Raw genomic sequence first — 22096 nt, 5'->3', positions numbered from 1 at the left:
CCGCCGCAGACACGGGAGCCCAGACGCGCATGCGCCGCACTGGACTCCCTCTCCCGGCGGCCCCCACGCGCCGCCGCTCCTCCGCGCACAGGCGCACGGCCTTCTGGGATTTGTGGTCCTCCACGGGCGAGCGCACTGCCTTCTGGTACTTGTGGTCCTCCACGGGCGAGCGCACTGCCTCTGGCACAGCCGTCGGGCTCCGCGGTCGGGTTGGGGTGGCGGGGCCCGTCCGGGGGATGGGCCCGCGCGCCCGCTCGCTTCCCTTGAGCGGTGCGTGCGGTCGGACGGCGTGAGCACTGCGAGCGAGTCCCGCGTCCGAGCTAGCGCGTCTCGCTCGGCGACGGCCCGACGGGCCGGGGGGCAGACGCGCTTCGCCGCCTCGCAGGACGTGCGCGGGAGGGCGGGCCGCGCGAGAGCGAGTGCGTGCGTGCCCGACGACGCGGCTGTGGGCCGCCCCGCCGCGAGCCTGCTGGTGCGCGCGCTGAGTGGCGCGCTGAGCGTGCCTGCGGAGGGTGCGAGTGCTCGGGCATCGTGGGACCGTGAGGTCGTGCGGTCTGCGCCGCCGGTGGTCTGCGCCGACACCCCGTGTGCCGCGTCGCAGGCCCGCGTGGCGCGCGAGTCCGCTTGCACGTCTGCACGACGGTGTCGCTTTTGTGCGTGCGCGTGCGTGCCCCGCTAGGTCTCAGGTCCGCCCGTCAGACCGCACCGCCTTGTCCGCAGCCAGCCTCCAAGAACGCCCTGGCCGAGGACTGCCCCGCCCCGCCCCCTCTGCACACTCTCGACCTCGGACCCCCAGGACGGCTCCCGACCCTAGAGGCAGATCCACCCCCAGAACAGCAGTGACCTTGAGGACCACCCTGACCCACCGATGACAGTCCCCAGGACAGCGCCCCCCAATCCGCCCTGAGGACCGCCCAGGCCCTCGGAAGGCCCCTGTGAACAGTCCCCAGCCCTGAAGACAGCCCCTGGCCCCCAGGAAGGCACCAGGCCGAGGATGACCCCATCCTGAGGATGGCCCCCCGGACGGCTCCGGGCCCCAAGAACAGCCCCCAGCCCTAAGACGGCCCCTGTGGACAGCTCCCGGCCCCAAGGACTGCCCCCAGACCGAGAGGACGGCCCCCGTGGACAGCTCCCGACCACAAGGACAGCCCCCAGCCCAAGGACGGCCCCCGTGGACAGTTCCCGGCCCCAAGGACAGCCCCCAGCCCGAGGACGGCCCCCGTGGCTGGGCGCGGCGGGAACGGGTGGCGGCGTGTCCAGACCGCCGCCCTGCTTGTGTCTGCTGAAAGCGGGCTGCGCGAGGGGCTGCAACCAGCCACTGCCGCGCCGCCGAATTAGGGACCCGGAGCTGCCCACGACGCGATCAGCAGGTAGCAGGCGTTTCTGAGCCGCGGGGCAGCTCGGTCCCCGGATGTCCCAGGACACCAGGAGAGAGAAGAGACTGAGGAGACGGGGACCGGCCCAAGGAGGACGTGGTGCTTCCTCCAGAACAGGCAGCCTGGCCGGGTCAGGAGGGATCTAGGAGCAGGAGGGTCGGGTCTGGGGAACGCCAATCTGGTGGGGGTGGAGGGAGTCCTCCAGGACGCTGGACAGATCTGTTGGGGACTAAAGAGGCCAGTTATCCCCTTGCCCTGATGGGGGCATAAGAAGATGATTTGGGGAGAGACTCTTAGGAGAGTTTGGGGAGCTTGGATCTGGGAGTCCTCACGAAGCAATCGGGTCCTTCAGGACTCCTGTGAAGAGCTGTGGGTGAGGGGCTTGGAAAGGGCTAGGGGCTCTGCAGCGGCTGTGCGCTGGCGTCGGGAGCCGCCCCTGAGCAGGCAGCCAGGGGATGCTGTCCAAGGGTCCGGGTTGGGAGGACGACTTGGAGTTCCAGGGCGTGCATCTGCAGATGGGAGGTGTGCATGTCGTGCCTGCACGTGCGTGGAGTGGTCTGGGTGCTTACCAACAGGTCCAGCTTCAGCAAGTGTGTTTCTCAGTCTCCCTGGAGTGTATGTCAGGATGGAGGTGTCTGTGTACCCAGGTGTGCCCTTTGTGTCTGTCCGATTCTGGGGTTCCTCTGAGTTTGAAGCTGTGTTTGTCTGCACATGGGTGAGGGTCTTCCAGTGAGTCTCAATGTCTCCAAAAAGACCTGTGGAGCAATGGGAAGTGCCTGTGAGCTTTTCCAAGTCTGCGTGAGTAAGGAGTGTGCAGCAGTCTGAGAGGAGGCTTGCCATGTGTCAGGAGTACATTGCCTGTCTGCCAAGCCCAGCCCCCGACCTCTGAACCCCCCCCAGTCATGGGTACTAGGCCCTTCTACCTTCCCTTCATGCCTAGAGGCATGAAGCTGTGTGATGTGTACATCTTTTCCTTCAACAGCGATTTGCTTTTCCCTGGCAACTAGATGGGGTGGGTTGGAGGACAGTCATAAGAGACCCGGATGAAGACCTCAGTGACAGGGACATGGTGCAGGGAAGCTGGGGCCAGAGTGAAGGGAGAGACCCCTTGACTCTCACCCCTGCTAATAATAAAACTGAAGCCAGCGGTGTCCTTTGCCATAGGCACTGTTTAATTCCTCAGCATGCATGCAAACATTCCGCCTTCATATTCGGTCATTTTGTTCTCATTTTTATGGAGTGGAAAACTGAAGTATGTATAGAGGGTTAAATAACCAACCCAATATTCAGACCACGGAGCGAAATACAGAACATCTACTTTAATTTGAATTTCAGACAAAAATTACTTTTTAGTAATTATCAAATGTTGTATAGGACATACCTCTACTTAAAAATAACTTATTAAAATACATTTTTTAAATAGTGCTTTTGCATAGGCATGTCCCAGGCAGTAACAGGGATATACCTATCCTTGAAGATCATGCATCTTCAATCAGATGTTGTTTTCATTGTGTGCCATCTATTTTTATCTACTCAATCTGGCAACTCAGTCCCAGAGGTCTCACATGTAGCGAATGGTAGGCCGGGAACCACCCCCTTCGCTTCCAGACAGACCTGCCCCAGTCCCTGCCTACCTGCTTTACCCTCATACCCTGATGATACCTGGGGGTGGCAAGGAGCCCCCATCTGAGCCTTCCAACATCCAGCTCTGCTGCAGGACTGCTTCTCCCCCAAGCAGTGCATCCAGGGGCCACATAGGCTGGTCCCTCCATCTTCATAGCAGTCCTGAGGAGTCATATAACACCCTGCTTCAAAGTAGGAGGCACCCAAGCAAGACAAAGCAGGGTCATTTGCCCAACGTCCCCATGAAGAACTTGGCTAAATTAGCCTGTTTTCCTGTGCTACAGTAAAATACCTAAGGCAGATGATAAAGAGGCTTATTTTGGCTCACGGTTTGGGAGAATGAAGTCCCAGCAGCATGGTGCAAGCTCTGGGGAGGGCCCTCCTTGGCTGCATGGAGCATGTTTGGAATGCATGTGTGTCTCTGTGTGGTCTCTCTGCCTCCCCTGGTAAAGGAGTCAGTCTTGGGGGCTCCAACCTAATGACCTAATCTTGTAATCACTTCCCAAAGGGCTCATCATTAAACACTATAGTCTGATTAAGTTTCCACTCTCTTGATACATTACCCTAAGACTTTGAGGCTCAAAATCCTGCATGAGTTTTGGGAGGACAAACCACATTTGAAACATAACAGGAACACAGCTGGGTTTGAACTTGAGTCTCTTAACTCTTCAGTGTCTTGGTCTGAGCTACTCTGTTGTCGTTTAGTTTCTTAAAGCTATTTTTGTTGGTTGGCTTGTGGATCCAGGGATCTAACCCAGGGTCCTGTGAATGCTTGGCAGGAACTCTACCATGGAGCCATACCCAGCTCACATCATCACTGTAGAACAGGGTCAGAAGGAGAGGGGAATTTGGATGCTCACTAAGAGCTGCCTTTACTGGGGGCTGACTGTATGTAGGCACTAGAGGATAATTCGATGTGCAGCAAAATGAGTTTCCCCTTCAGAACCCCAACTGCATGCATAATTGTCAGCACAATAACAATCTGAGGGTCTCCAGAGATAATGCTATTTATTTGGGAACTGGAGAACATTGCAGTGGGATGCACGGGCCACAGAAAATCATGGGCATACTAAAAGTTGAGGTAAGGGCAATTTTTATAAGCAGAAAAGGGAGAACTCTGAGAGAGCTACTTGGTAACTTGGTCCCTTAGTAGATGCCTGAGGTGGGAGTTAGCCACGGCTTGTTGGTGGGGATGCCATCCTGAGAAGTGTTTTGTCCAGGGCATCTTAGCATGGTAAAGATAAACGTGGTCATAGAAATCCATGCATATGGGCAAGGCTTGCAAAGCATGGGCTACGTGTAGAGCAGGAAGAGATTTCCTGTGGGCGTTAGGAAGTCTTTGAGAAAGGACTTACCTCAGTACTTCGCTCACTGTAGCGTGAAGAGTTCTCTATAACTTCCTGGCTCTCGTTCTGTCCGAGTCTGACAAGAATGACTTCATCTTGGTGTCAGCGGATTTCACACATTTTTTCCACCTTTTGCTTAGAGAAGAGACCCTCTCCAAGCCTCACGCCCCACAATCCCTGATTCTGCCCCTGCCAAGTGCTCTCCACAAATCATTCAATTGATTTTTCTAGGGGGAGGCCCTGCTGATGCTTTCCAGTTGTGGATAGAAGACTTGGGGAGGTGATGTCTTCTGCCTGAGGGCTCCAGTTGCTGAGTGCAGAATTCCAGCTCAGGCTACCTCGCTCCACCCCTCTCCCTAGGAGCTGTGTCTGCCATGCACACAATGCAGAATTTTGGCACCGTCAAAGACAAGGAGACCTCAGAGGCGAAGACCAAGCCTCCAGATGATAGAGGTGAGAGGCGGCATCGGGGGAGGTGGGCAGGCTGGCAAACGTGGGGAGGGCTTCCAAGGCATGTCAAGCAAACTTGGACTCCAGGCCCTCCCCCAGCCCAGCATCCTTCCTCTGGCTTCCCCTGGGGTGGAAAGGTCAGAGACTCTCCTAGGTGGAACTCCAGGGCATTTAGGTCACAGGAATGAGTCTTGGCACTTCCCTCAGGCGTGTGTGTTGGGAGCTGGCCACTCACTGTGACCTGGAGGCCCCACCTGGGTTACCCTGCATCCTACTATCTGACCAGAGGTTGGGAGGCAGCATGTTGGAGATACTGGAAGCTGACCAGAGATGTGTGCAGATGTCAGCATGAGGCGACTTGGGCCCAGACCTGTGGGTCCTGCTGGTGGGTTGACCCACAAAGGAGGGCCGCAGGGCTTGCTGTGATGCAGATTCATACAAAGTTGCAAAAACAGCACAGAGAGCTCAACACATGTGTGCCTTTGATCCACTTTCTCTGGTGGTCACCTCTCACTTGATGACAACACATCTAAGGCAAGACGTCAGCATGAGAAGAGTGTGTGTGTACATTGCTGTGTCACTTGGTCACATTGGCAGCATGATGTAACATCACTGCTACCAGAAAATACTGTTTCTTCAGCACAAAGCTCTCCTGGTGCCGTCATAGCCACGCCCACCCTGCCCTCTGAGCTCCCTGTCCTGTCATAGCCACGCCCACCCTGCCCACTGATCTCTCCTGTCATAGCCACGCCCACCCTGCCCTCTGAACTCCCTGTCCTGTCATAGCCACGCCCACCCTGCCCACCTGAGCTCCCTGTCCTGTCATAGCCACGCCCACCCTACCCACTGATCTTCCTATCCTGTTATAGCCACGCCTACCCTGCCCTCTGATCTTCCTGTCCTGTCATAGCCACGCCCATCCTGCCCACTGAGCTCCTTGTCCTGTCATAGCCACGCCCACCCTTGCCCACCTGAGCTCCCTGTCCTGTCATAGCCACGCCCATCCTGCCCACCATCATTTACTCCTCTGCTCTCCCTCTCTCAATGTCATCGTTTAAAGAATGTTCAATTGGAGTTTTACAGTTTGTGACCTTTGGTTTGCTTTTAGTTTTTGACTCTGCACAATGTGGTTGAGGTCTGTATTTGCGGTATTGCATATAAACACTTGACTCCTTTTATTGCTGACTAGTAGTGTTCAAAACCAAAACTTCAAGTCTGACACGGTGGCACACTCCTGTAACCCCAGCTATTCAGGAGGCTGAGGCAGGAGCATCATAAAGGCCAGCCTCACCAACTTAGCGAGACCCTATCTCAAAATAGAAAGGGTTGGGGATGTGACTCAGTGGTAAAGCATCCCTGGGTTCAGTCCCCAGTACCAGAAAAAGAAATTTTTTTCAACAGATTTAAAGATCTAAGAGGCTGTTATTGGTCAATTAGAATTGGGTAGCATCTCATGTAGAGACTTAGGTTCTCTGACGACCTGAGCAGTGGAAAGTCACTTTATAGACTGGAAGGATGTGAAGAACAGAAAGGGAACAAAGAGGGGTTTGTTCTTTTCAAAGCTCCTTATCAATCTGATGGGGTAGGCAGGGCCCCTCTGGTGAGTTGCTTCGAATCTCCTGGTTTGGGGAAAACCGGCTCCTCTGGAAGTTCACCATATCTAGCCTGAGTGCCTAGGCTCTGTTTGGTCTGGTCTCATGGGCCCACAGCAACAGCCTCCACACAGGTCATTCACAGGACGTGCTCCCTGTGGCCAATGGACCACAGTCAGCTTCACCTTTCAAGGGATGTTGGAGTTGTGTCCAGGTCTGCCTATTGCAGATGAAGGTGTCCCAAGTATCACCTGGGCTATTGTGTGGACATTTTCATTTCTGTGGGATAACGCCCATCATTGGTCACTTGGCCAAAGAAGGGCCACAGGCATGTCACAATGCTACAAAATCTGAGACCACTCTCCTGAAGATCTTCAGGAAACCATCCACTTCCTCTGAGCCAGGATGGGTGTTTCTCCTGCCTGGGTGGCTGCCTTTCTGCCCAACTCAGGGTCTGCTGCCCCCTCCAAGCTCTTCCCACCAGGCAGGGGTTAGGGGTGTGATAAAACACAAGAGATCCTCAAAGCTAACCAGTCATGCCAGACCCCAGCAGGGCCCGGTGACTTTTACCAGCCAACCTCTGACTTCATCCCACACATCTCCTCAGGCTCATGAGGATCCAGCCCCCTGAGCCTTGCCTTGCCTTAAATGACCTGACTCGGGGCCTTTGCATGTGCCATTCCCTCAGAAATTTGGGGAAGCAAGGAGATTTGGGGAAGTGAGATTCTGGGAATTGGAAAATCTGGGAGGTAGGGAAATTCTAGGAGATGGGGATTCTGGGAGTGGAGTGGAGATTCAGGGAGGTGGGGAGATTCTGGGAGGTGGAGAGGGTGAACTCCTCCCCAGTCCGGCTGGGGGAGGGTCAAGATGGAGGCCAGACTGACCCAGTTTGATTTCTGCTTTGGACACCCCGTGCTATGACTAATGTGTCTGACTTAATCTGGGAACTAAATCCTCTTCCAACAATTGCAATCTCATGTTCTGATTGGAGAGTGTGATCAGATGTGTAAAGTCCTGTATCTCAGTGGGCTTCTGGGTGTCTCAGCTCCTTGCAGTGAGGCCCTGAGAGGTGCCCTCTTCCCTGTGTGTAAGTCTTGCCTAAAATCAGTCAAAGCAAACACAAACTCTTGCTAAGGACCTACATCTGAACAGATTCAGGAGGGACATGAACTAAGTCTGCTAGGTACTGTAACAGGCACCGAGACTCTAAGCTGGACTGGCAGAAGGGCAGACGGCTGGGCGGGTGAGCCCTGAGGAAGCAGTGCGGCAGAACGTTAGAGGTGGAAGGCGGGCGGTGGGGTTTCCTGGGCATTTCCTCCCTCCAGTTTGCTCAGGATGAGGAGGGACAAAAATTGCAAATGTGTTGCTGACTTCCCAGTCAAGAGTAACCTGGCCTCTGCTTCCGCACTACCTAGGTGCTCCCCAGAGACAGTGCTGTCTCCAGAAAGCTCTGTGCTCACACAAACCATTATGCGAGTGTGTCTGTTCTCACGCATTTATGGGTGAGCTTTTCACACACGGTGGCTTACGATGCATGCCACTGGGGTCTTGTTTTGGGTTCCTAGAGTTGCTGTGGAAGGAACACCTCAGCACGGAGACAGGCTGGCCCCCGTTCTCGCTCAGTTCTCTCACTGCTCAGGTTTCCTGGGTGGGTCTGCCCGTCCTCAGAGCCAGGCTGGACTCACGACTCTCCCCTTCCTGCACCAGCCCTGACTTCACGGAATCCAAGTCCTACCCCAACCAGACTGTCCAAGAAGAAGGGAAGAATGCCGATCCGACCTCCACCAGCCTGGAGCAGGGTAAGCGGACTGGCTCCTCTTTGGCCAGAGGCCAGCTCTATTTGGAGAGGGGGGACTTGTGTCCTGCCCTCCCTGCCTGGCTCGGCCCTGCTCGGCTTGGTGTGCACTGCACCCAGAGGAGGGCGATTTCCTTAGAGATGGGCCACTCTTCCCTGCCTCCTCTTTGCTAACTCCTGTCTCTGACCCATTGCTACCTACTGGGCTCAGTGGTGGAACCCCGGTCCAGTGTGTGACTCCCAGGGTACATCCCATCACTGCAGAGCGGGAAGGACTCCAGTCTGTCACGCTCTGCCCCTCATCATGCCTGGGTTTCTTCAGAGGATAGGTGGCCCCCTGAGGGTGGCTGGTAGGTGTCCATCATCTGCCCGCCCCTCCCTTGTTCTGCTGACAGAGCCCCAGCCTAGAGACGGCTGGGATGAGCAGTGGGCAGTGTCTGCACAGGGATGGAATGCATGGGAACAGCAGTGCAGGAGGGAAGGGGCTTTGGTGGATGGAGGCTGGCAGTGCACCCAGCCCTCTGGAGCATGACCCCCTCCTGGCCACTCTTGGTCTTTCCTTGGGGACCCCTGTCTGCCACCCACCTTGGGTGAAGCTGATCCTGCCCCTTTTTCCTGGCATTCCCACATCCAATCAGAGCACACCCTACACAGGACCCAATGATTGGCTCAGGGCCAGGCATGTGACTCTGTCTTGGCCAATCAGAATTGGTTCTGGGACTTTTGCTGGATGCCAGAACTGCCAACCAGGTGAGAATGCTGAACTGACATCCTGGTGCTTATGAGAGGCTCAGATGGAGGTCCAGAGGCAGCCTCTGCTGTCACACCGGAACCTCCTGAGGCACACACAGGCCTCAGCTCAGCATCCCAAAGACAGAAATGGCTTTCCTGTTAGTGCCAGCAGCACTACACACACACACACACACACACACACAGAAAGATATAGACGCACATCATGGAAACAATTTAAAACTCCAAGAAAATTGCAACAGAGCGCCCAGCTCACTGGCCCCACCACCTGTGAGCATTTCTGCTCTTTGCTTTGACAGCTGCACTCTCCATTGTCATGCACATGTCTTCATCAGGACCGCTGAGCACCGAGTGACCCATCCAGCACCGCCCTGAGCACAGCTGTCTGTGTCCCCTGATCATCTTCTCCTAACATTGACCCTTGGCGTGACGCTTTTTGCGAACTTGTGAAATGCCACCCGCTTTGGCATTCTTTCTTCTCCAGGGCAGGATCCTGTGGGGGACAGTGTTGCAGTTGGTGGTCGGATTTGGTTTTCCTCAAGTCTGGAAAACCTCCTGGGTCGCTTTTCGCCTTTTACGACCCTGGCAGTTTTGAAGACTAGAGTCAGGGCACATTGGGCCTGGGTGCCTCTTCTGTGGCCTCAACTCATGTTGTGCCCCTGTGCCCAGGTGGTGCTGGGTCTGCTCAGGGCCTCACATTTGATCGACCTGTGGTCAGTCTGTCTTCATTGGTGGATGCTCATGTTGATCTTGGTCAAGGTAGTTGTCCGATTTCTCCACCAAATACTTTCTGATTTTCCTCATTGCAACTAATGAGGAATCAGCGAGGAGGCCCTTTAGATCCCACAGGTAGCCTTGGGTAGGAAGTATTCTGATTAGCCCACTATGAGTCACATGCCCACCACTGAGCCAACAACTGGAGAGCAAGACCCTCACCGGCCCAGCCCGGGTCACGCTGCGGGCCCCTGAAGTCCAAGGGGGGGGGTGTCTTTGCCTCCCCTGACAAACCAAGAAAGGGACGCACGGAATAAGGCTGTGGTTCTCACCCGGAAGCACCTTCTCCTCCAGGGTCCTTTGGCAATGTGTGGACACATTTTGGTCGTCACACTGGAGGGACATGCTACTGGTGTCTAATGAGTGGAGGCCAGGGGTGCACCCACCGTGCACAGTCAGCCCCAGCCCAGGTCAGAGAATGAACTGGCCCTAAGTGGTAGTGGAGCCAAGGCTGAGGAACCCAGGGCTGGGGAAAGATGGTTCTGTAGAGGAATGGGCACAGAGCAGGACCCAACCCTGCTGTCCACTGACGCCTCGCAGCCAGGGACCCCGCCCGGTGAAACCACAAGCCCAGACTCTCAACTCAGCCACTACCGGCTGCGTGGTCTTGGGTTATTCCTTGAGCTTCTCTGAGCCTCAGCTCCCTCACCTGTGAAATGGGCTGGTCGCAGTAGCCCATCACAGGGTCAGTACAAGGACAGAGAGTGGATCGTGCGGTTCTTGGAATGCGCCTGTCATGTAAGTGTTTGTAGGATGTGATGGGAAATTTTCCACGCTTGGAAGCTTGGCCCTGACCCTTCAAGCCCCACTTGTGATCACGTGCGTGGGGTGAGCTCGTGCCAGCAGAGAAGGACACAGAGAGCTGACGCCTCGAGAGCATCCATGTCCCTTCCTCTACGAGTACCACAGTCACCACGGGGACGGTCCTGACGGAAATCGCTAGAGCTGCCCATCGCTTACAGGTGGCAGCGTTGAGGCACATGCTTCACATGGAAAGAGAGTGGGGCATTTTTACAACAGCAGGTCGTTTTAACAGACCAGCCACGGCGAGGGCGGTTAGCAGGCAGCTCGTGGTTCCGGCTCTTAGTGAGTGGTGGGTGCTGTTGTGGCTCTTCCCTTGCCATAATCTGTTTAAGCCCCAGGTGGTACTGTTAGCTCCTCTTCCCATCTCACAGATGTGAAACCAGGCACGGGAAGCCGCTCGCCCAAGGACGCTCCGCGTGGCCGAGTCCGGCGCCAGCCCGCTGCCCGGTGGTGTTGGCCTTCTCTGCTTCTCCGGTTTCCTCCTGCCTCTGAGCCCTTCTGCCTGCCCGCCTCTCACCTCCTTCGGGACACCTTCTGCTCTGCTCTGCCTCACAGACTCTCTTGTTCTGGAGACTCGGCTCTGCTGTCATCTTCTCTTTCAAGCCTCTTGTAGAGTTCCCCAAAATGTGCCCACAGGTGTCCTGTGTGCTCCTGGGCATGTGCCGCCTCCTCCAGCACCGGCCATGCTACATCAGGTGTCCCTGGGGCCCTGTCCATCTCTCTGCTCCCCACCCTGAACCCTGAGCCCAGGCGGGACGCAGGCTTGGCTGCTGTCTTCTAAATTCAGAAGCTTTGTGGGCGGCATGACTTGATTTCCCACTCAGGGACAGTCCCTGTGTGAACCTCCTGGTGGGGCAGTGACCACTGCCTGGGGTTCCCACCCAGCCTCCTTTGATCTGCTTCTCCTCCGTAGGAGGTCGAGGAGGGCTCACCCAACGACAGTTACATCCTGCCCCAAAGGAAGTGGGGACGTGGGAAGGGAAGGGCAGCTCTGGCCCTTCTAAAGGCAAAGATGGATCTGTCACTTCTGCTGACACCCATCGGCTAGAGCGCAGTCACATGACCCTGTCTGGCCGTGAGGGGTGCTGGGAAACGTGGCCTTGCCTCGGCAGCCGAGCGTTCACTCACAGCTTCCATCAGTAGCAAAGGAGGAGTGTTGTGTCCACCGATCCCAGGTCTGTTAGGTTAGCTCATGCCCAGCTCCTGGCCCTGACGCTACACGAACAGACTGATCTCCAAGTCTGCCTCCATCTCCCATTGCCAGGACCCCCGTTGAAACACATACTCAGAATGATGGTGAACACTGACCATGATTCCCATGTTTATCCCCTCATCCTCACAGTAACCCAGGAGGTAGGTCCTGTTGTTATCCCTAGTTCAGATACAAGGCAATGGAAGCACAGAGAGCTTGTGTCACTTGCCTAAGGTCACACAGCTAGTTAAGTGACCAGGCCAGGAGTGAAGCCCAGGAAGTCTGGCTCCTGAGTCTGTGTTCCTAACCGTCCTTGGTATCTACATCACAGATATGGAAACTGGGAGATTTCCAGATGCCCAAAAGACTGACATGCAGGATTCTTCCGGGCACTGATGTTTCCAACTTACTATAGCATCCATACATGCACTCTCCTCCCAACCCCACGTAAATGTTGAGAACATGCCTGTCGCCGTTATCTGTTGCCATGGCAACACCATGGCACTTCGGGGGCACATACCCAGAAGAGGTTGTTCTGGAGGCTCCTTCTTAGGAGCAGTCTGGGGGCAGTCTGGGTGTCGGCTCATCTAGGCTGGCTCTCCAAGGGCCTGGGGGACTTGGTGGCTGCACACCTCTTTCGAGCTCCAGGAGGCTGACCTGGGTGCGTTCTTGCTCCTGGTAAGTAGTAGAGGGGCAGTCAGAACACTGCCAATTATCAAGGGTTTTTTCCAAGTTTCTGCACATGTCACATTTAACCACCATCCCACTGGCCAAAGCAAGTGCTGTGGCCAGGCTCAGATCACAAGGGAAGGGCACTGCCTGGTGACAGGTTAGGGTGTGGGTATGGCGGGCGAGGCCCGGGGGCCCTGCTCACGGCTGCAGCCAGGCAGGATTCTGAACACACCCCAAACCTGCACCCCCGGCACCTCCTCTCCTGGGCCAGGGAAGGGCCGGGCCCTGGGTGAAGAGCAGCAGGGCTCTGGTGTTACAGGAGCCAGTGGTCTTCAAGGACATAGCCCTGTACTTCACCCAGAAGGAGTGGAAGCTGCTGAAGCCTGCGCAGAAGGACCTGTACAAGGACGTGATGCTGGAGAACTACAGGAATTTGGCCTCCCTGGGTAAGGACGGCCTCCCCCCCGCGACCTTGATTCTGAAGGGCTCTGAGCTTTACGGGAGGCCCAGAGCCCTGCCTCGGGACTGGCGCTGAGGCCAAAGCTTGCGTGTCCTGGGCTTCGTCCTATCCTGGCACGGCTCGCGGCGGCACAGAGCTGCCGCCATGCCAGGTGTCCGGGGGCTGCGGGGCTTGCAGCAGGGCAGGTAGGAGTGTTGGTCTCACTGTGATTGGAGCTGGCGGAGGTCACAGGCCGCAGCTAAACCCATGGAGGGGGTGGACGCGCTCCCTGGTGGCGCTCAGGTGGGAGCTGCTGGGGTGGCAGCCCGGGCCGCTGGTCTTCCTGTGCAAGCGCTGGCGGTGGAGAGGAAGCTGGGGGCAGGCAACGCTCTCTCCTTCTTCGTAGTAGGGTGTCATTTCTTCAAGCCAAGCTTGGTCACCAGGCTGGAGCAAGGCATCGAGCCCTGCGTGGAGGAGAGACCCAGCCCCGGAGGCCCCGCGCCAGAGGAGGACAAGGGAGGTGCGACGAGCAAGGGCACTGCGGGTGAGCGAGGGCCCGGGTGGGCGGCGGGCCTTGGCTGCTCCCCGCGCGCCGCCAGGTGCTCTCCTGCCATTGTTCCTCGGTTGCTGCTTCGCCCAGGTGTCTGTGGCACTTTTTGGTGCCGGTTGGTCTGTACATGACCTTCATCTTTTCCAGTGTCTCCAGTGCACAGCCCTCTTGGGCTTAGTAAAGCAAGGGCACACTTCTGGCCAGCACTGTGTTCTGACCCTCCAGAGCAGGCAGATGTTTCCACTCACCTGTTGTTCTGTTGTCCCAGATGTGAAACACAGATAAAGACAAGTACAGTGTGTAACATACAACTGTTTGATTATGTAGCACATATATTCTAAAATATAATTATTTAAAATATGATATTAATATAGAATGAGATAAGAATCACAAATAGTAATGAGCACTATTCATCAGATAGCGATCCTCTTCCACACTCCTGCTTCCGCCTCCCTAGTTCCAACTCCTGATATTTATCACCTACCCAGCATAAGTATGTCTTCTAAGTCAGCTCCCAGTGATACCATCCCCCAAGGATGACTTAAAGGAGAAACGTGAGTAGTGGCAAGAACGTGGGGTCCGGCTGAGTGTCAGCCAGCACAGAGCAGGCCTGGGCAATCCATGCCTCATGCCCAGGCTGGGGTGCCAGAGAGGGCAAAAATCCCATTCACAAGGGGTCCCTCCTGGTGCCAAAGTAACCCGTAAGGGCCCAGTTCTGGTACCATCACGCCAGGGATGGGGATTTCAAAACACCCATTTTGGCAAGACATAAGCGTTGGCTCCGTGGCAGGCGTGGAGCAAGCGGGGCTCCCGGGCTCCTGGTGGAAGTATATGTGGGTGTAGCCATGGAGGGGGAGATGCCAGGCAGCACCCGCTAGGATCACACAGAAGCTCCTCAGCAACCCACAGTTCCTCCTGGGCACGCCCAGGGGACGTGTGTCTGCATTCACCAGGAGGTGTGCCGCAGTGTCCACAGCGGCTCTGTTCAGAATGACCCAAGGTGGGGTCTCCAAGCACCTATAAGTAGTAAGATAGGCAGATGTGTTCTGGCATATTCACACCATGAAAGACTCCAAGCCGTGCAAGTGTGACTGTCACAAAGGTAACACTGAGTGCAGAACTGCAGACCCTGAAGGGCACATGACCATAGCTACGTTCACAAGGTGTGCAAGAACAGCAGTAGTGCCGACGCATGTCGTGAGGGTGGGGTGGTCTCCCCAGGGCAGAGGACACAGTGTGAGGGAAGGCCCGAGTGACCTCCACCTCGGTGCTGTGGACACAGATGTGCTCACTCTGTAAGCACTGATCAAATGGAGGACTTTTTATCTGTATATAAACTTTGTACATGTGTTATGTGCCATTAAAACATTTTAAAATCAAAACAGCAACGTAAAACAGATGTTTGCATTCTGGATCGCTTTCAGGCAAGAAGACGACGCAGCATAAACCAAAGACAAAACCGAAGAAGCCAGGCAGTTCTAAGAGTCCACTGCAGGAGAAGGCAAAGGAAACTGTCCGAAGTGGTGCCCCGCAGAGTGCTAGGGCAGAAAGGGCCTCGGGAAGGAAGGGCAGACCCCCAGGTAACCAGAAAGCTGGCTCCAGGCGGAACACAAGAGCAGGGAAGAACCTCTCCCCTGCTCAGAAAGAGCGTGAGCCTGCCACCCCCAAGGAGCCTTCCAGCCAAAAGTTGGCCAACTCAGCTCCCCCAAAGGAACCATCCAGCCAGGTCCCTGCAGCCCCCCGCAAGGAACCTTCAAGCCAGGCCACCGCAGCTCCCCCGAAGGAACCTTCCAGCCAAAAGCTGGCCAACTCAGCTCCCCACAAGGAACCTTCCAGCCAGGTGCCTGCAGCTCCCCACAAGGAACCTTCAAGCCAGACCACCGCAGCTCCCCCGAAGGAACCTTCCAGCCAAAAGCTGGCCAACTCAGCTCCCCTCAAGGAACCTTCCAGCCAGGCCGCTGCAGCTCCCCGCAAGGAACCTTCAAGCCAGGCCACCGCAGCTCCCCCGAAGGAACCTTCCAGCCAAAAGCTGGCCAACTCAGCTCCCCGCAAGGAACCTTCCAGCCAGGCCGCTGCAGCTCCCCGCAAGGAACCTTCAAGCCAGGCCACCGCAGCTCCCCCGAAGGAACCTTCCAGCCAAAAGCCGGCCACCGCAGCACCAACACCAAAGAAAACCGCAAAGAAAACCCGTCAAGGAAAGAAGACCCCAGAAAAGGGCACTCGTAAGAAAACACAGGGCACCAGGGGCTCCAAAAAGCACCAGAGCCCCCGAAAGGGTAAGAATCACTTTAAATGCAAGGAATGTGGAAAGACCTTCAACCAGACCCTGCACCTGGTGGAGCACGAGCGCATCCATACCGGGGAGAAGCCCCACAAGTGCGGCGTGTGCGGGAAGTCCTTCCGCCACAGCTGGTACTTCTTCACGCACCGCCGCATCCACACCGGCGAGAGGCCCTACAAGTGCAAGGAGTGCGGGAAGGCCTTCAACAGCAGCTCCACGCTCAGCAGCCACTTCAGGATCCACACGGGCGAGACGCCCTTCAAGTGTGATGAGTGCGGGAAGACCTTCAAGCAGAGCACCAAGCTCACGCGCCACCGCAGGGTGCACACCGGGGAGAAGCCCTACAAGTGCGACGCCTGCCACAAGTGCTTCGGCCGCAGCTCCTCCCTGAGGGAGCACAAGAGGATCCACACCGGGGAGAAGCCCTACCGCTGCTGCGAGTGTGGCAAGACCTTCCGGGTCAACGCGCACCTGGCGGAGCACCGGCGGCTCCACCAGGCCGAGAAGCCGCACAAGTGCCAGCAGTGCGGAAGGCACTTCCGCAACGGCGCCCACCTGTCGGAGCACCAGCAGATCCACGTGCCGGGCGCGCGCCAGGACTGCCCCGAGTGCGGGAAGGCCTTCCCCAGCAAGGCGGCCCTGCTCAAGCACCAGAAGAGCCACGGGGAGGACGCCCTGCACCGCTGCCAGGGCTGCGGGAAGGCCTTCCGCTGCAAGTCGAGCATCATCAGGCACCAGCGGCTGCACGCAGGCGAGAAGCCCTTCGTGTGCCCCGAGTGCGGGAAGGGCTTCACCGACAGGACCACCCTGAATAACCACCGCAGGGTCCACGCCGGAGACAGGCCGGATCCCTGCGCGCAGTGCGGGAGGGCCTTCAGGCACCAGGCCTCCCTGGCGCTCCACCAGAAGATGCACGCCAGGAAGATTCTCAACCAGAAAGTGCGCGCAGGAAAGGGACAGTGAGCGCCAGCCCTGAGAGAGCCTGTCCAGGACCCACCCGGAGCCACCGGCAAGGTCAGAATGAGGGAGACTGTCCGACGCACCCTGCTTGGTTCCCATCAAAGTTTCTGGCACACCAGCGGTTCCCGACAGGCAGGTCTTCCTCCCAGAACGTCCCTGCAGTGTCAAGAGACATTTTTGGTCGCCTGGGAGGTGCTGCTGGCAACTGGCATCTACGGGTAGAGGCCAAGGATGCAGAAAAAAGTCCTACAACATGACAAGCAGGCTCCTCACCACCCAAGAACAAAGAACACCCTGCCCACTTCAAGCAAAAGCCCTGTGGATAACTGAGTTTGAGAGGGAACTCGGCTCTTTTTCTGTGCTGTCCAACACAATAACCACTAGCAAGGTGTACATACTTACCTTTAGAGGAATCAGCATGGAGTAAAATTAAATGCAATCTCTTTAATGCACCAATCACACGTCAGTGTCAGTGGCCGGTGGCTGCTGCATGGACCCTGGGGACAAATAGCCTGCCGAGCTTCGTGGAAGCTTCTCCTCAGCACCGGTTGAGATCTCAATTGTCAGAAATCTCACATGGGATGGTTCTGAGAAAGTAAGAAAGGGGGTGCAACCGCGAGACACTGAATTTGTATCTCCTTACAGTCGATTGTCGGGTTTTGTGAACGGCTTTAGGAGAGTGTCCTGGGGCCCCGGAAGCTCTGGGCACTTTCAGATCTCAAGCTGGCTGGTCCTCCACAGGACACCTGCCTGTGGTCAGGAAGGAACAGTCAGCAGATTACTGACAGTGTTGCTGATACAGGCCAGCCTTTGTGGGGCCTGTCTGTCTAGCACGGTCCTGAGCTCTTTATCTCAATTATCGTAGCCAGTTCTCCTGTGCAGCCTAGGAAACAGGAATTTTTATGGTCCCCAATGTTTAAGTGAGGAAACCACGGCTTTTGAGAGCTTTTGTTTTTTTAAAAAATATACTATTCCAATTTTGTACATAAACCAAGATTTTTGTTCTTTTATATTGTACTCTTTCAGATTGACACAATTTGAATTTCACAAAAGGTGTCTTTAAAAAAAAAAAGTGAGGGCTGAGGTTGCAGCTCAGTGGTAGAGCGCTTGCCTAGCATGGGTGAGGCACTGGGTTCAATTCTCAGCACAACATAAAAAATAAATACAATAAGCTTATTTAAAAAAAGTGAGCTGCAGATGTAGCTCAGTGGTAGAGCACTCGCCTAACATGTGCAAGGCCCTGTGCTTGATCCCCAGAACCCCAGGGGAAAAAAAGGTCTAGATGTTTGCATTCCTGTGTAGACTGCCTGCCAGAGCAGAGAGCAGCTTGGATCTGGGCTGGCAGGACCTGACACAGTGAATAAATCTGAGGGTGAACTGGGCAGATGCAGCCCACAGCCTGGTGTCAGGGAGGTAGCCCGTGCACAGCCACATGCTCATTGATGAATCCTCTGCAGTTGCTTCCTGGCTCAGGAAGGCAGCATCCCGCTGTTGGGACAGAGACCAGGTGGCCCATAAAGCTGGATATATTTACTCTGTGCCCCTTGGTAGAAAATCTTAGCCAACCGCCTCCCTGAAGGACTGCAGTGAACCAGGGAGGACATGGTTAGAAAAGGAGAGGCCCACTGAGGCAGAGACTGGAGCCTCCTGCCGGTGACTGTCAATGTAGAAGGCACCGGGCACGCCACCCACTGCCTGCCACCTAGGTGAATCTCTGTGTGCCTGTGGCTGTGCGTGTGTGCCCCTCTGATGACACCTGTCGTGAACAACACTTCGTTCAGTGCAACACCGATCCTCGTACTTAAAGCTGCCTGTGACAACCGTCTAGGTCAATTTCATTAGCCATCGTGGGGCGCCACCTGCAGCTGGAAAGCCACAGTGGGTGGCTGGGCTGCGTGTGACGGCTCAGGGCTCTGCCACTGCCTCCTTTTTCAGGCCCTCAGAGTGGATGACTCGGGGACTCCTCCACAGACAGTGGGAAGTCCTGGGACGCGGGGCCTGTGGCTCTGCCTTGTGCCAGAGCAGCCTGTGGAGCTGTCAGCCAGAGTCCACAGTAATTGCCTTCTGCAGAATGGTTCCCTTCCAACCCTCCTTGGCTCTGGGAGGACTGGAGGGTGCACAGGTATCTTAGGGTGACTGGAGAGGCCATAGGAAGGACAGCAAAGGACTCTGGTGAGAGCCATCTCTGCTCTATATACATTTACAGGGCCCTTTTGGTTGTAAATAATAATAACCTAATGCACAGTAGCTGAAGTGAAACCAAGGCAACAGAAGGAAAGTACTGACGGGTGCACCTGGGGCAGGCGCCTGGCGTGGAGGACCTTTGGCAGCTGAGACCTCAGCAGCTGGCATGGAGAGCTCATGTGGACAAGACTCCTTCACATCTCCATTTCTGCAAGTCTTTCTCCAGAACTTTCAACAGACAGGAGCCTTCTCTACAGCCACCAGGTGCCTCCGTTCTCAAGAGAGTTTCTCCCGGAATGAGTCCTCAAGGACCCCAGTGGGGCTGCAGAGATCTGGGGAGGCTGGAGTCCTGTTTGAGCTTTGTTGTCCTTGAGCGATTGCAATGAGCATGTATCACTTTTGTAACTTCAAGAGGAGGTGGGGGACATTCGGGAGGGGTGGTAGGGAGAGTGACGGGTTGCAAGACCCCCTGACAAGGACAGTGCCGCAGGAAGCTGGGGGTCAAGCTGGAGGAAGGGGCTCCTGACTTACTCTGTAACAATAAAAGTGTAGCCAGCACACACACTGCCCATCCTGTCTCAGGCATGTCTTCATCTCCTGGGGTGGGTGCAGTTCCCTGGCTGCTTCCCGCGCCCCCACCTTCCCCTGCTTTTTTTCTCCAGGAGCCTGGGAGATGCCCTGAGCAGGGCCTGGGTCCTGACAGGCCAGTGGCTTGGGTTCTGACGGCTGCCAGTGCTCCGGCCTGGGCGCCAGTGAGGGAGAGGGATACTGCTGCGGGCAGAGGCATGCAGATGACCTCGGGCAGAGGGTGACCACCAGGGATGGTGAGGAGGCCGCAGGTGCCTCACCTGGGACGAGGGACCCCAGGAGAGTGAGCACGGTGAGGATGGTGAGAGGGGTGAGGGAGAAGCCATAAGCCAGGTTCTGGCCCCGCCCTTCCCAAGGCCCCGCCCCTCCCAAGGCCCCGCCCCAGCCCCTTAGGCTCCGCCCCAGGTAGGGCTCTGGCTCCGCCCACTCTCCTCTGGCTGCTGCCTCAGGTCCCTCCCAGGTCCCCAGCTGTCAGTACTCCTGGGGCTCCACCCTTCAAACAGGCCCCGCCCATCCACGCTCCTGTGGCGCGGGCACGTCGCCGCACTGCGCATGCGCCAGAGAACCACGTAGTAGCGCCCCGACTTGAGGCGCGTTAGGCGAGGTAAGCGCGAGGCCTCGTGGGAGCCCGGCTGAGCAGACCAAGGCCAGCAAGGGCGGCGGGTCCTGCGGCGACTTCACCACAGTCCTGCGGCGATCTCATGGGGTCAGTGATTGTGACATGGCTACTGGGAGAGAAGGCAGCACGGCCTTCCCCGCTTCGGCTGTGCCATCCTCCACCTCAGGGACGCCTCCGCCCACCTCAGGGACGACTCCCCCACCTCAGGGACGACTCCCCCACCTCAGGGACACCCCACTCCACCTCAGGGACACCCCACTCCACCTCAGGGACACCCCCCCACCTCAGGGACACCCCACTCCATCTCAGGGACGCCTCTCCCCATCTCAGGGACACCCCACTCCACCTCAGGGACACCCCACTCCATCTCAGGGACACCTCCCCCCACCTCAGGGACACCCCATTCCACTTCAGGGACGCCTCCCCCCACCTCAGGGACGCCTCCCCCCACCTCAGGGACACCCCACTCCACCTCAGGGACACCTCCCCCCATCTCAGGGACACCCCACTCCACCTCAGGGATATCCCACTCCACCTCAGGGATACCTCCCCCCACCTCAGGGACACCCCACTCCACTCCACCTCAGGGATGCCTCCCCCCACCTCAGGGACGCCTCCCCCACCTCAGGGACACCTCCCCCCTCCTCAGGGACACCCCACTCCACCTCAGAGACACCCCACTCTACCTCAGGGACACCTCCCCCCTCCTCAGGGACACCCCACTCCACCTCAGGGACACCCCACTCCATCTCAGGGACGCCCCACTCCACCTCAGGGACACCTCCCCCCACCTCAGGGACGCCTCCCCCCACCTCAGGGATGCCTCCCCCCACCTCAGGGACACCCCACTCCACCTCAGGGATATCCCACTCCACCTCAGGGACACCCCACTCCACCTCAGGGAAGCCTCCCCCCACCTCAGGGATGCCTCCCCCCACCTCAGGGACACCCCACTCCACCTCAGGGATACCTCCCCCCACCTCAGGGATGCCTCCCCCCCCCACCTCAGGGACACCCCACTCCACCTCAGGGACATCCCACTTCAGGGACGCTTCCTCCCGCCTCAGGAACACCCCACTCCACCTCAGGGCTGTCATACTGCACTCCAGGGACACCTTCCTCTGGTCACCCTTACCCTTCCTGGCTCCATTGGATCTCTCCTCCATCAGCCTTGTTTCTGTCCTGCTCTGACTTCTAATATCTTGGATTTATTGGACCCAATTTATGGAAATGGAATCAGATAATGTGAATTTTTGAGCCCTTTTCTTTCATTCAACAAGATATTCATATTCTCATCTTTTTTTAAAATAATCTTTTAGTTATCGATGAACCTTCATTTGTTTACATGCGGTTCTGAGAATGGAACCCGGTGCCTCACACTTGCCAGGCAAGTGCTCCACCACTGAGCTACAGCCCAGCCCCACACGTTCTCATTTCTGTTTAGCGTTCCAGTACGTGACTGCCTTTCTGCTGTGGCTCCGCCTCCTTGCCATCCCTTAGCATTGTCAGACGTTTTCACCTTGGACGTCCTTGAGGTATGTAGTGATATCCCATTGTGGTTTAACTTGTGTCTGTGCTGACTAAGGAAGTCAAGTCCACTTTTGTTTCTTGGCTATTTACCTATTTTATTTTGTGCAATATTCGTTCCGGTCTTTTAACATTTTGCTTTTGTCTGCACTGATTTGCATGAGTTCTTCATATATTTTACATATGAATCCATTTCTTTGAGGATGTATATATTGTAAGTATTCTTCCTCATTCTGTATAATATAGTTGTCTTAACTCATTTGTTTTTTAAATGAAAATGCTTGCTTTTGTAGATTATTAAATAAGTATGGTTCATTGTAGCTTATGGTTCAAACATCTTTTCCCTTCAGTACCATTACTTGTAGCCTGTCTGTGGGTTTTCCAGACCTGAGAATGGCACTGAGGCAGAATCTGTGTCTGATTATCTGAGTATGCACAAATATTTATGAATTGTATGTAGGCATTTGTGCAAAATGAGCTAAGTCCCTTTGCTTCAGCTCACCTCCACCCCACTGTCCAGTCCTAACTCTGCAGGCCATTTGTAAGTCTATGTAATATCGCAGGTCCTGGGGTG

The 22096-nt window shown here is 56.2% G+C and overlaps 1 protein-coding gene, 1 long non-coding RNA gene and 1 other non-coding gene across 3 annotated transcripts; all 3 read left to right on the top strand.

Annotated features, from left to right (window-relative positions):
- Positions 1-4624: 4624 nt before the first annotated feature.
- Positions 4625-11182, top strand: LOC124966760 (uncharacterized). Its single transcript, XR_007105402.1, has 3 exons — positions 4625-4798; positions 8095-8186; positions 10882-11182. It is a non-coding gene; the product is annotated as an uncharacterized LOC124966760 (long non-coding RNA).
- On the top strand, positions 9472-9596 carry LOC124967695 (small nucleolar RNA SNORA14). Its single transcript, XR_007105611.1, has one exon. It is a non-coding gene; the product is annotated as a small nucleolar RNA SNORA14 (small nucleolar RNA).
- Positions 11183-11800: 618 nt separating the features above from the next.
- On the top strand, positions 11801-17563 carry LOC124966238 (zinc finger protein 565-like). Its single transcript, XM_047527274.1, has 4 exons — positions 11801-11863; positions 12646-12820; positions 13220-13357; positions 14788-17563. The coding sequence occupies exons 1-4, from the start codon at positions 11801-11803 to the stop codon at positions 16605-16607; spliced, it is 2196 nt and encodes a 731-aa protein (XP_047383230.1). The 3' UTR covers positions 16608-17563.
- Positions 17564-22096: the final 4533 nt, after the last annotated feature.

This window comes from Sciurus carolinensis, chromosome 16 (assembly GCF_902686445.1).
Source record: "Sciurus carolinensis chromosome 16, mSciCar1.2, whole genome shotgun sequence".
NCBI classification, from domain to species: Eukaryota; Metazoa; Chordata; class Mammalia; order Rodentia; family Sciuridae; genus Sciurus; species Sciurus carolinensis.
The sequence above is the reverse complement of the archived record's forward strand: the minus strand, read 5'-3'. Positions and strand labels throughout refer to the sequence as shown.

Coding starts and splice junctions, on each gene's coding strand:
- LOC124966238 (XM_047527274.1), top strand. CDS start 11,801: ATGATGGTGAACACTGACCATGATTCCCATGTTTATCCCCTCATCCTC. Junction 11,864..12,645: donor TCCTCACAGTAACCCAGGAG/GTAGGTCCTGTT, acceptor CTCCTGGGCCAG/GGAAGGGCCGGGCCCTGGGT. Junction 13,358..14,787: donor GACGAGCAAGGGCACTGCGG/GTGAGCGAGGGC, acceptor GATCGCTTTCAG/GCAAGAAGACGACGCAGCAT.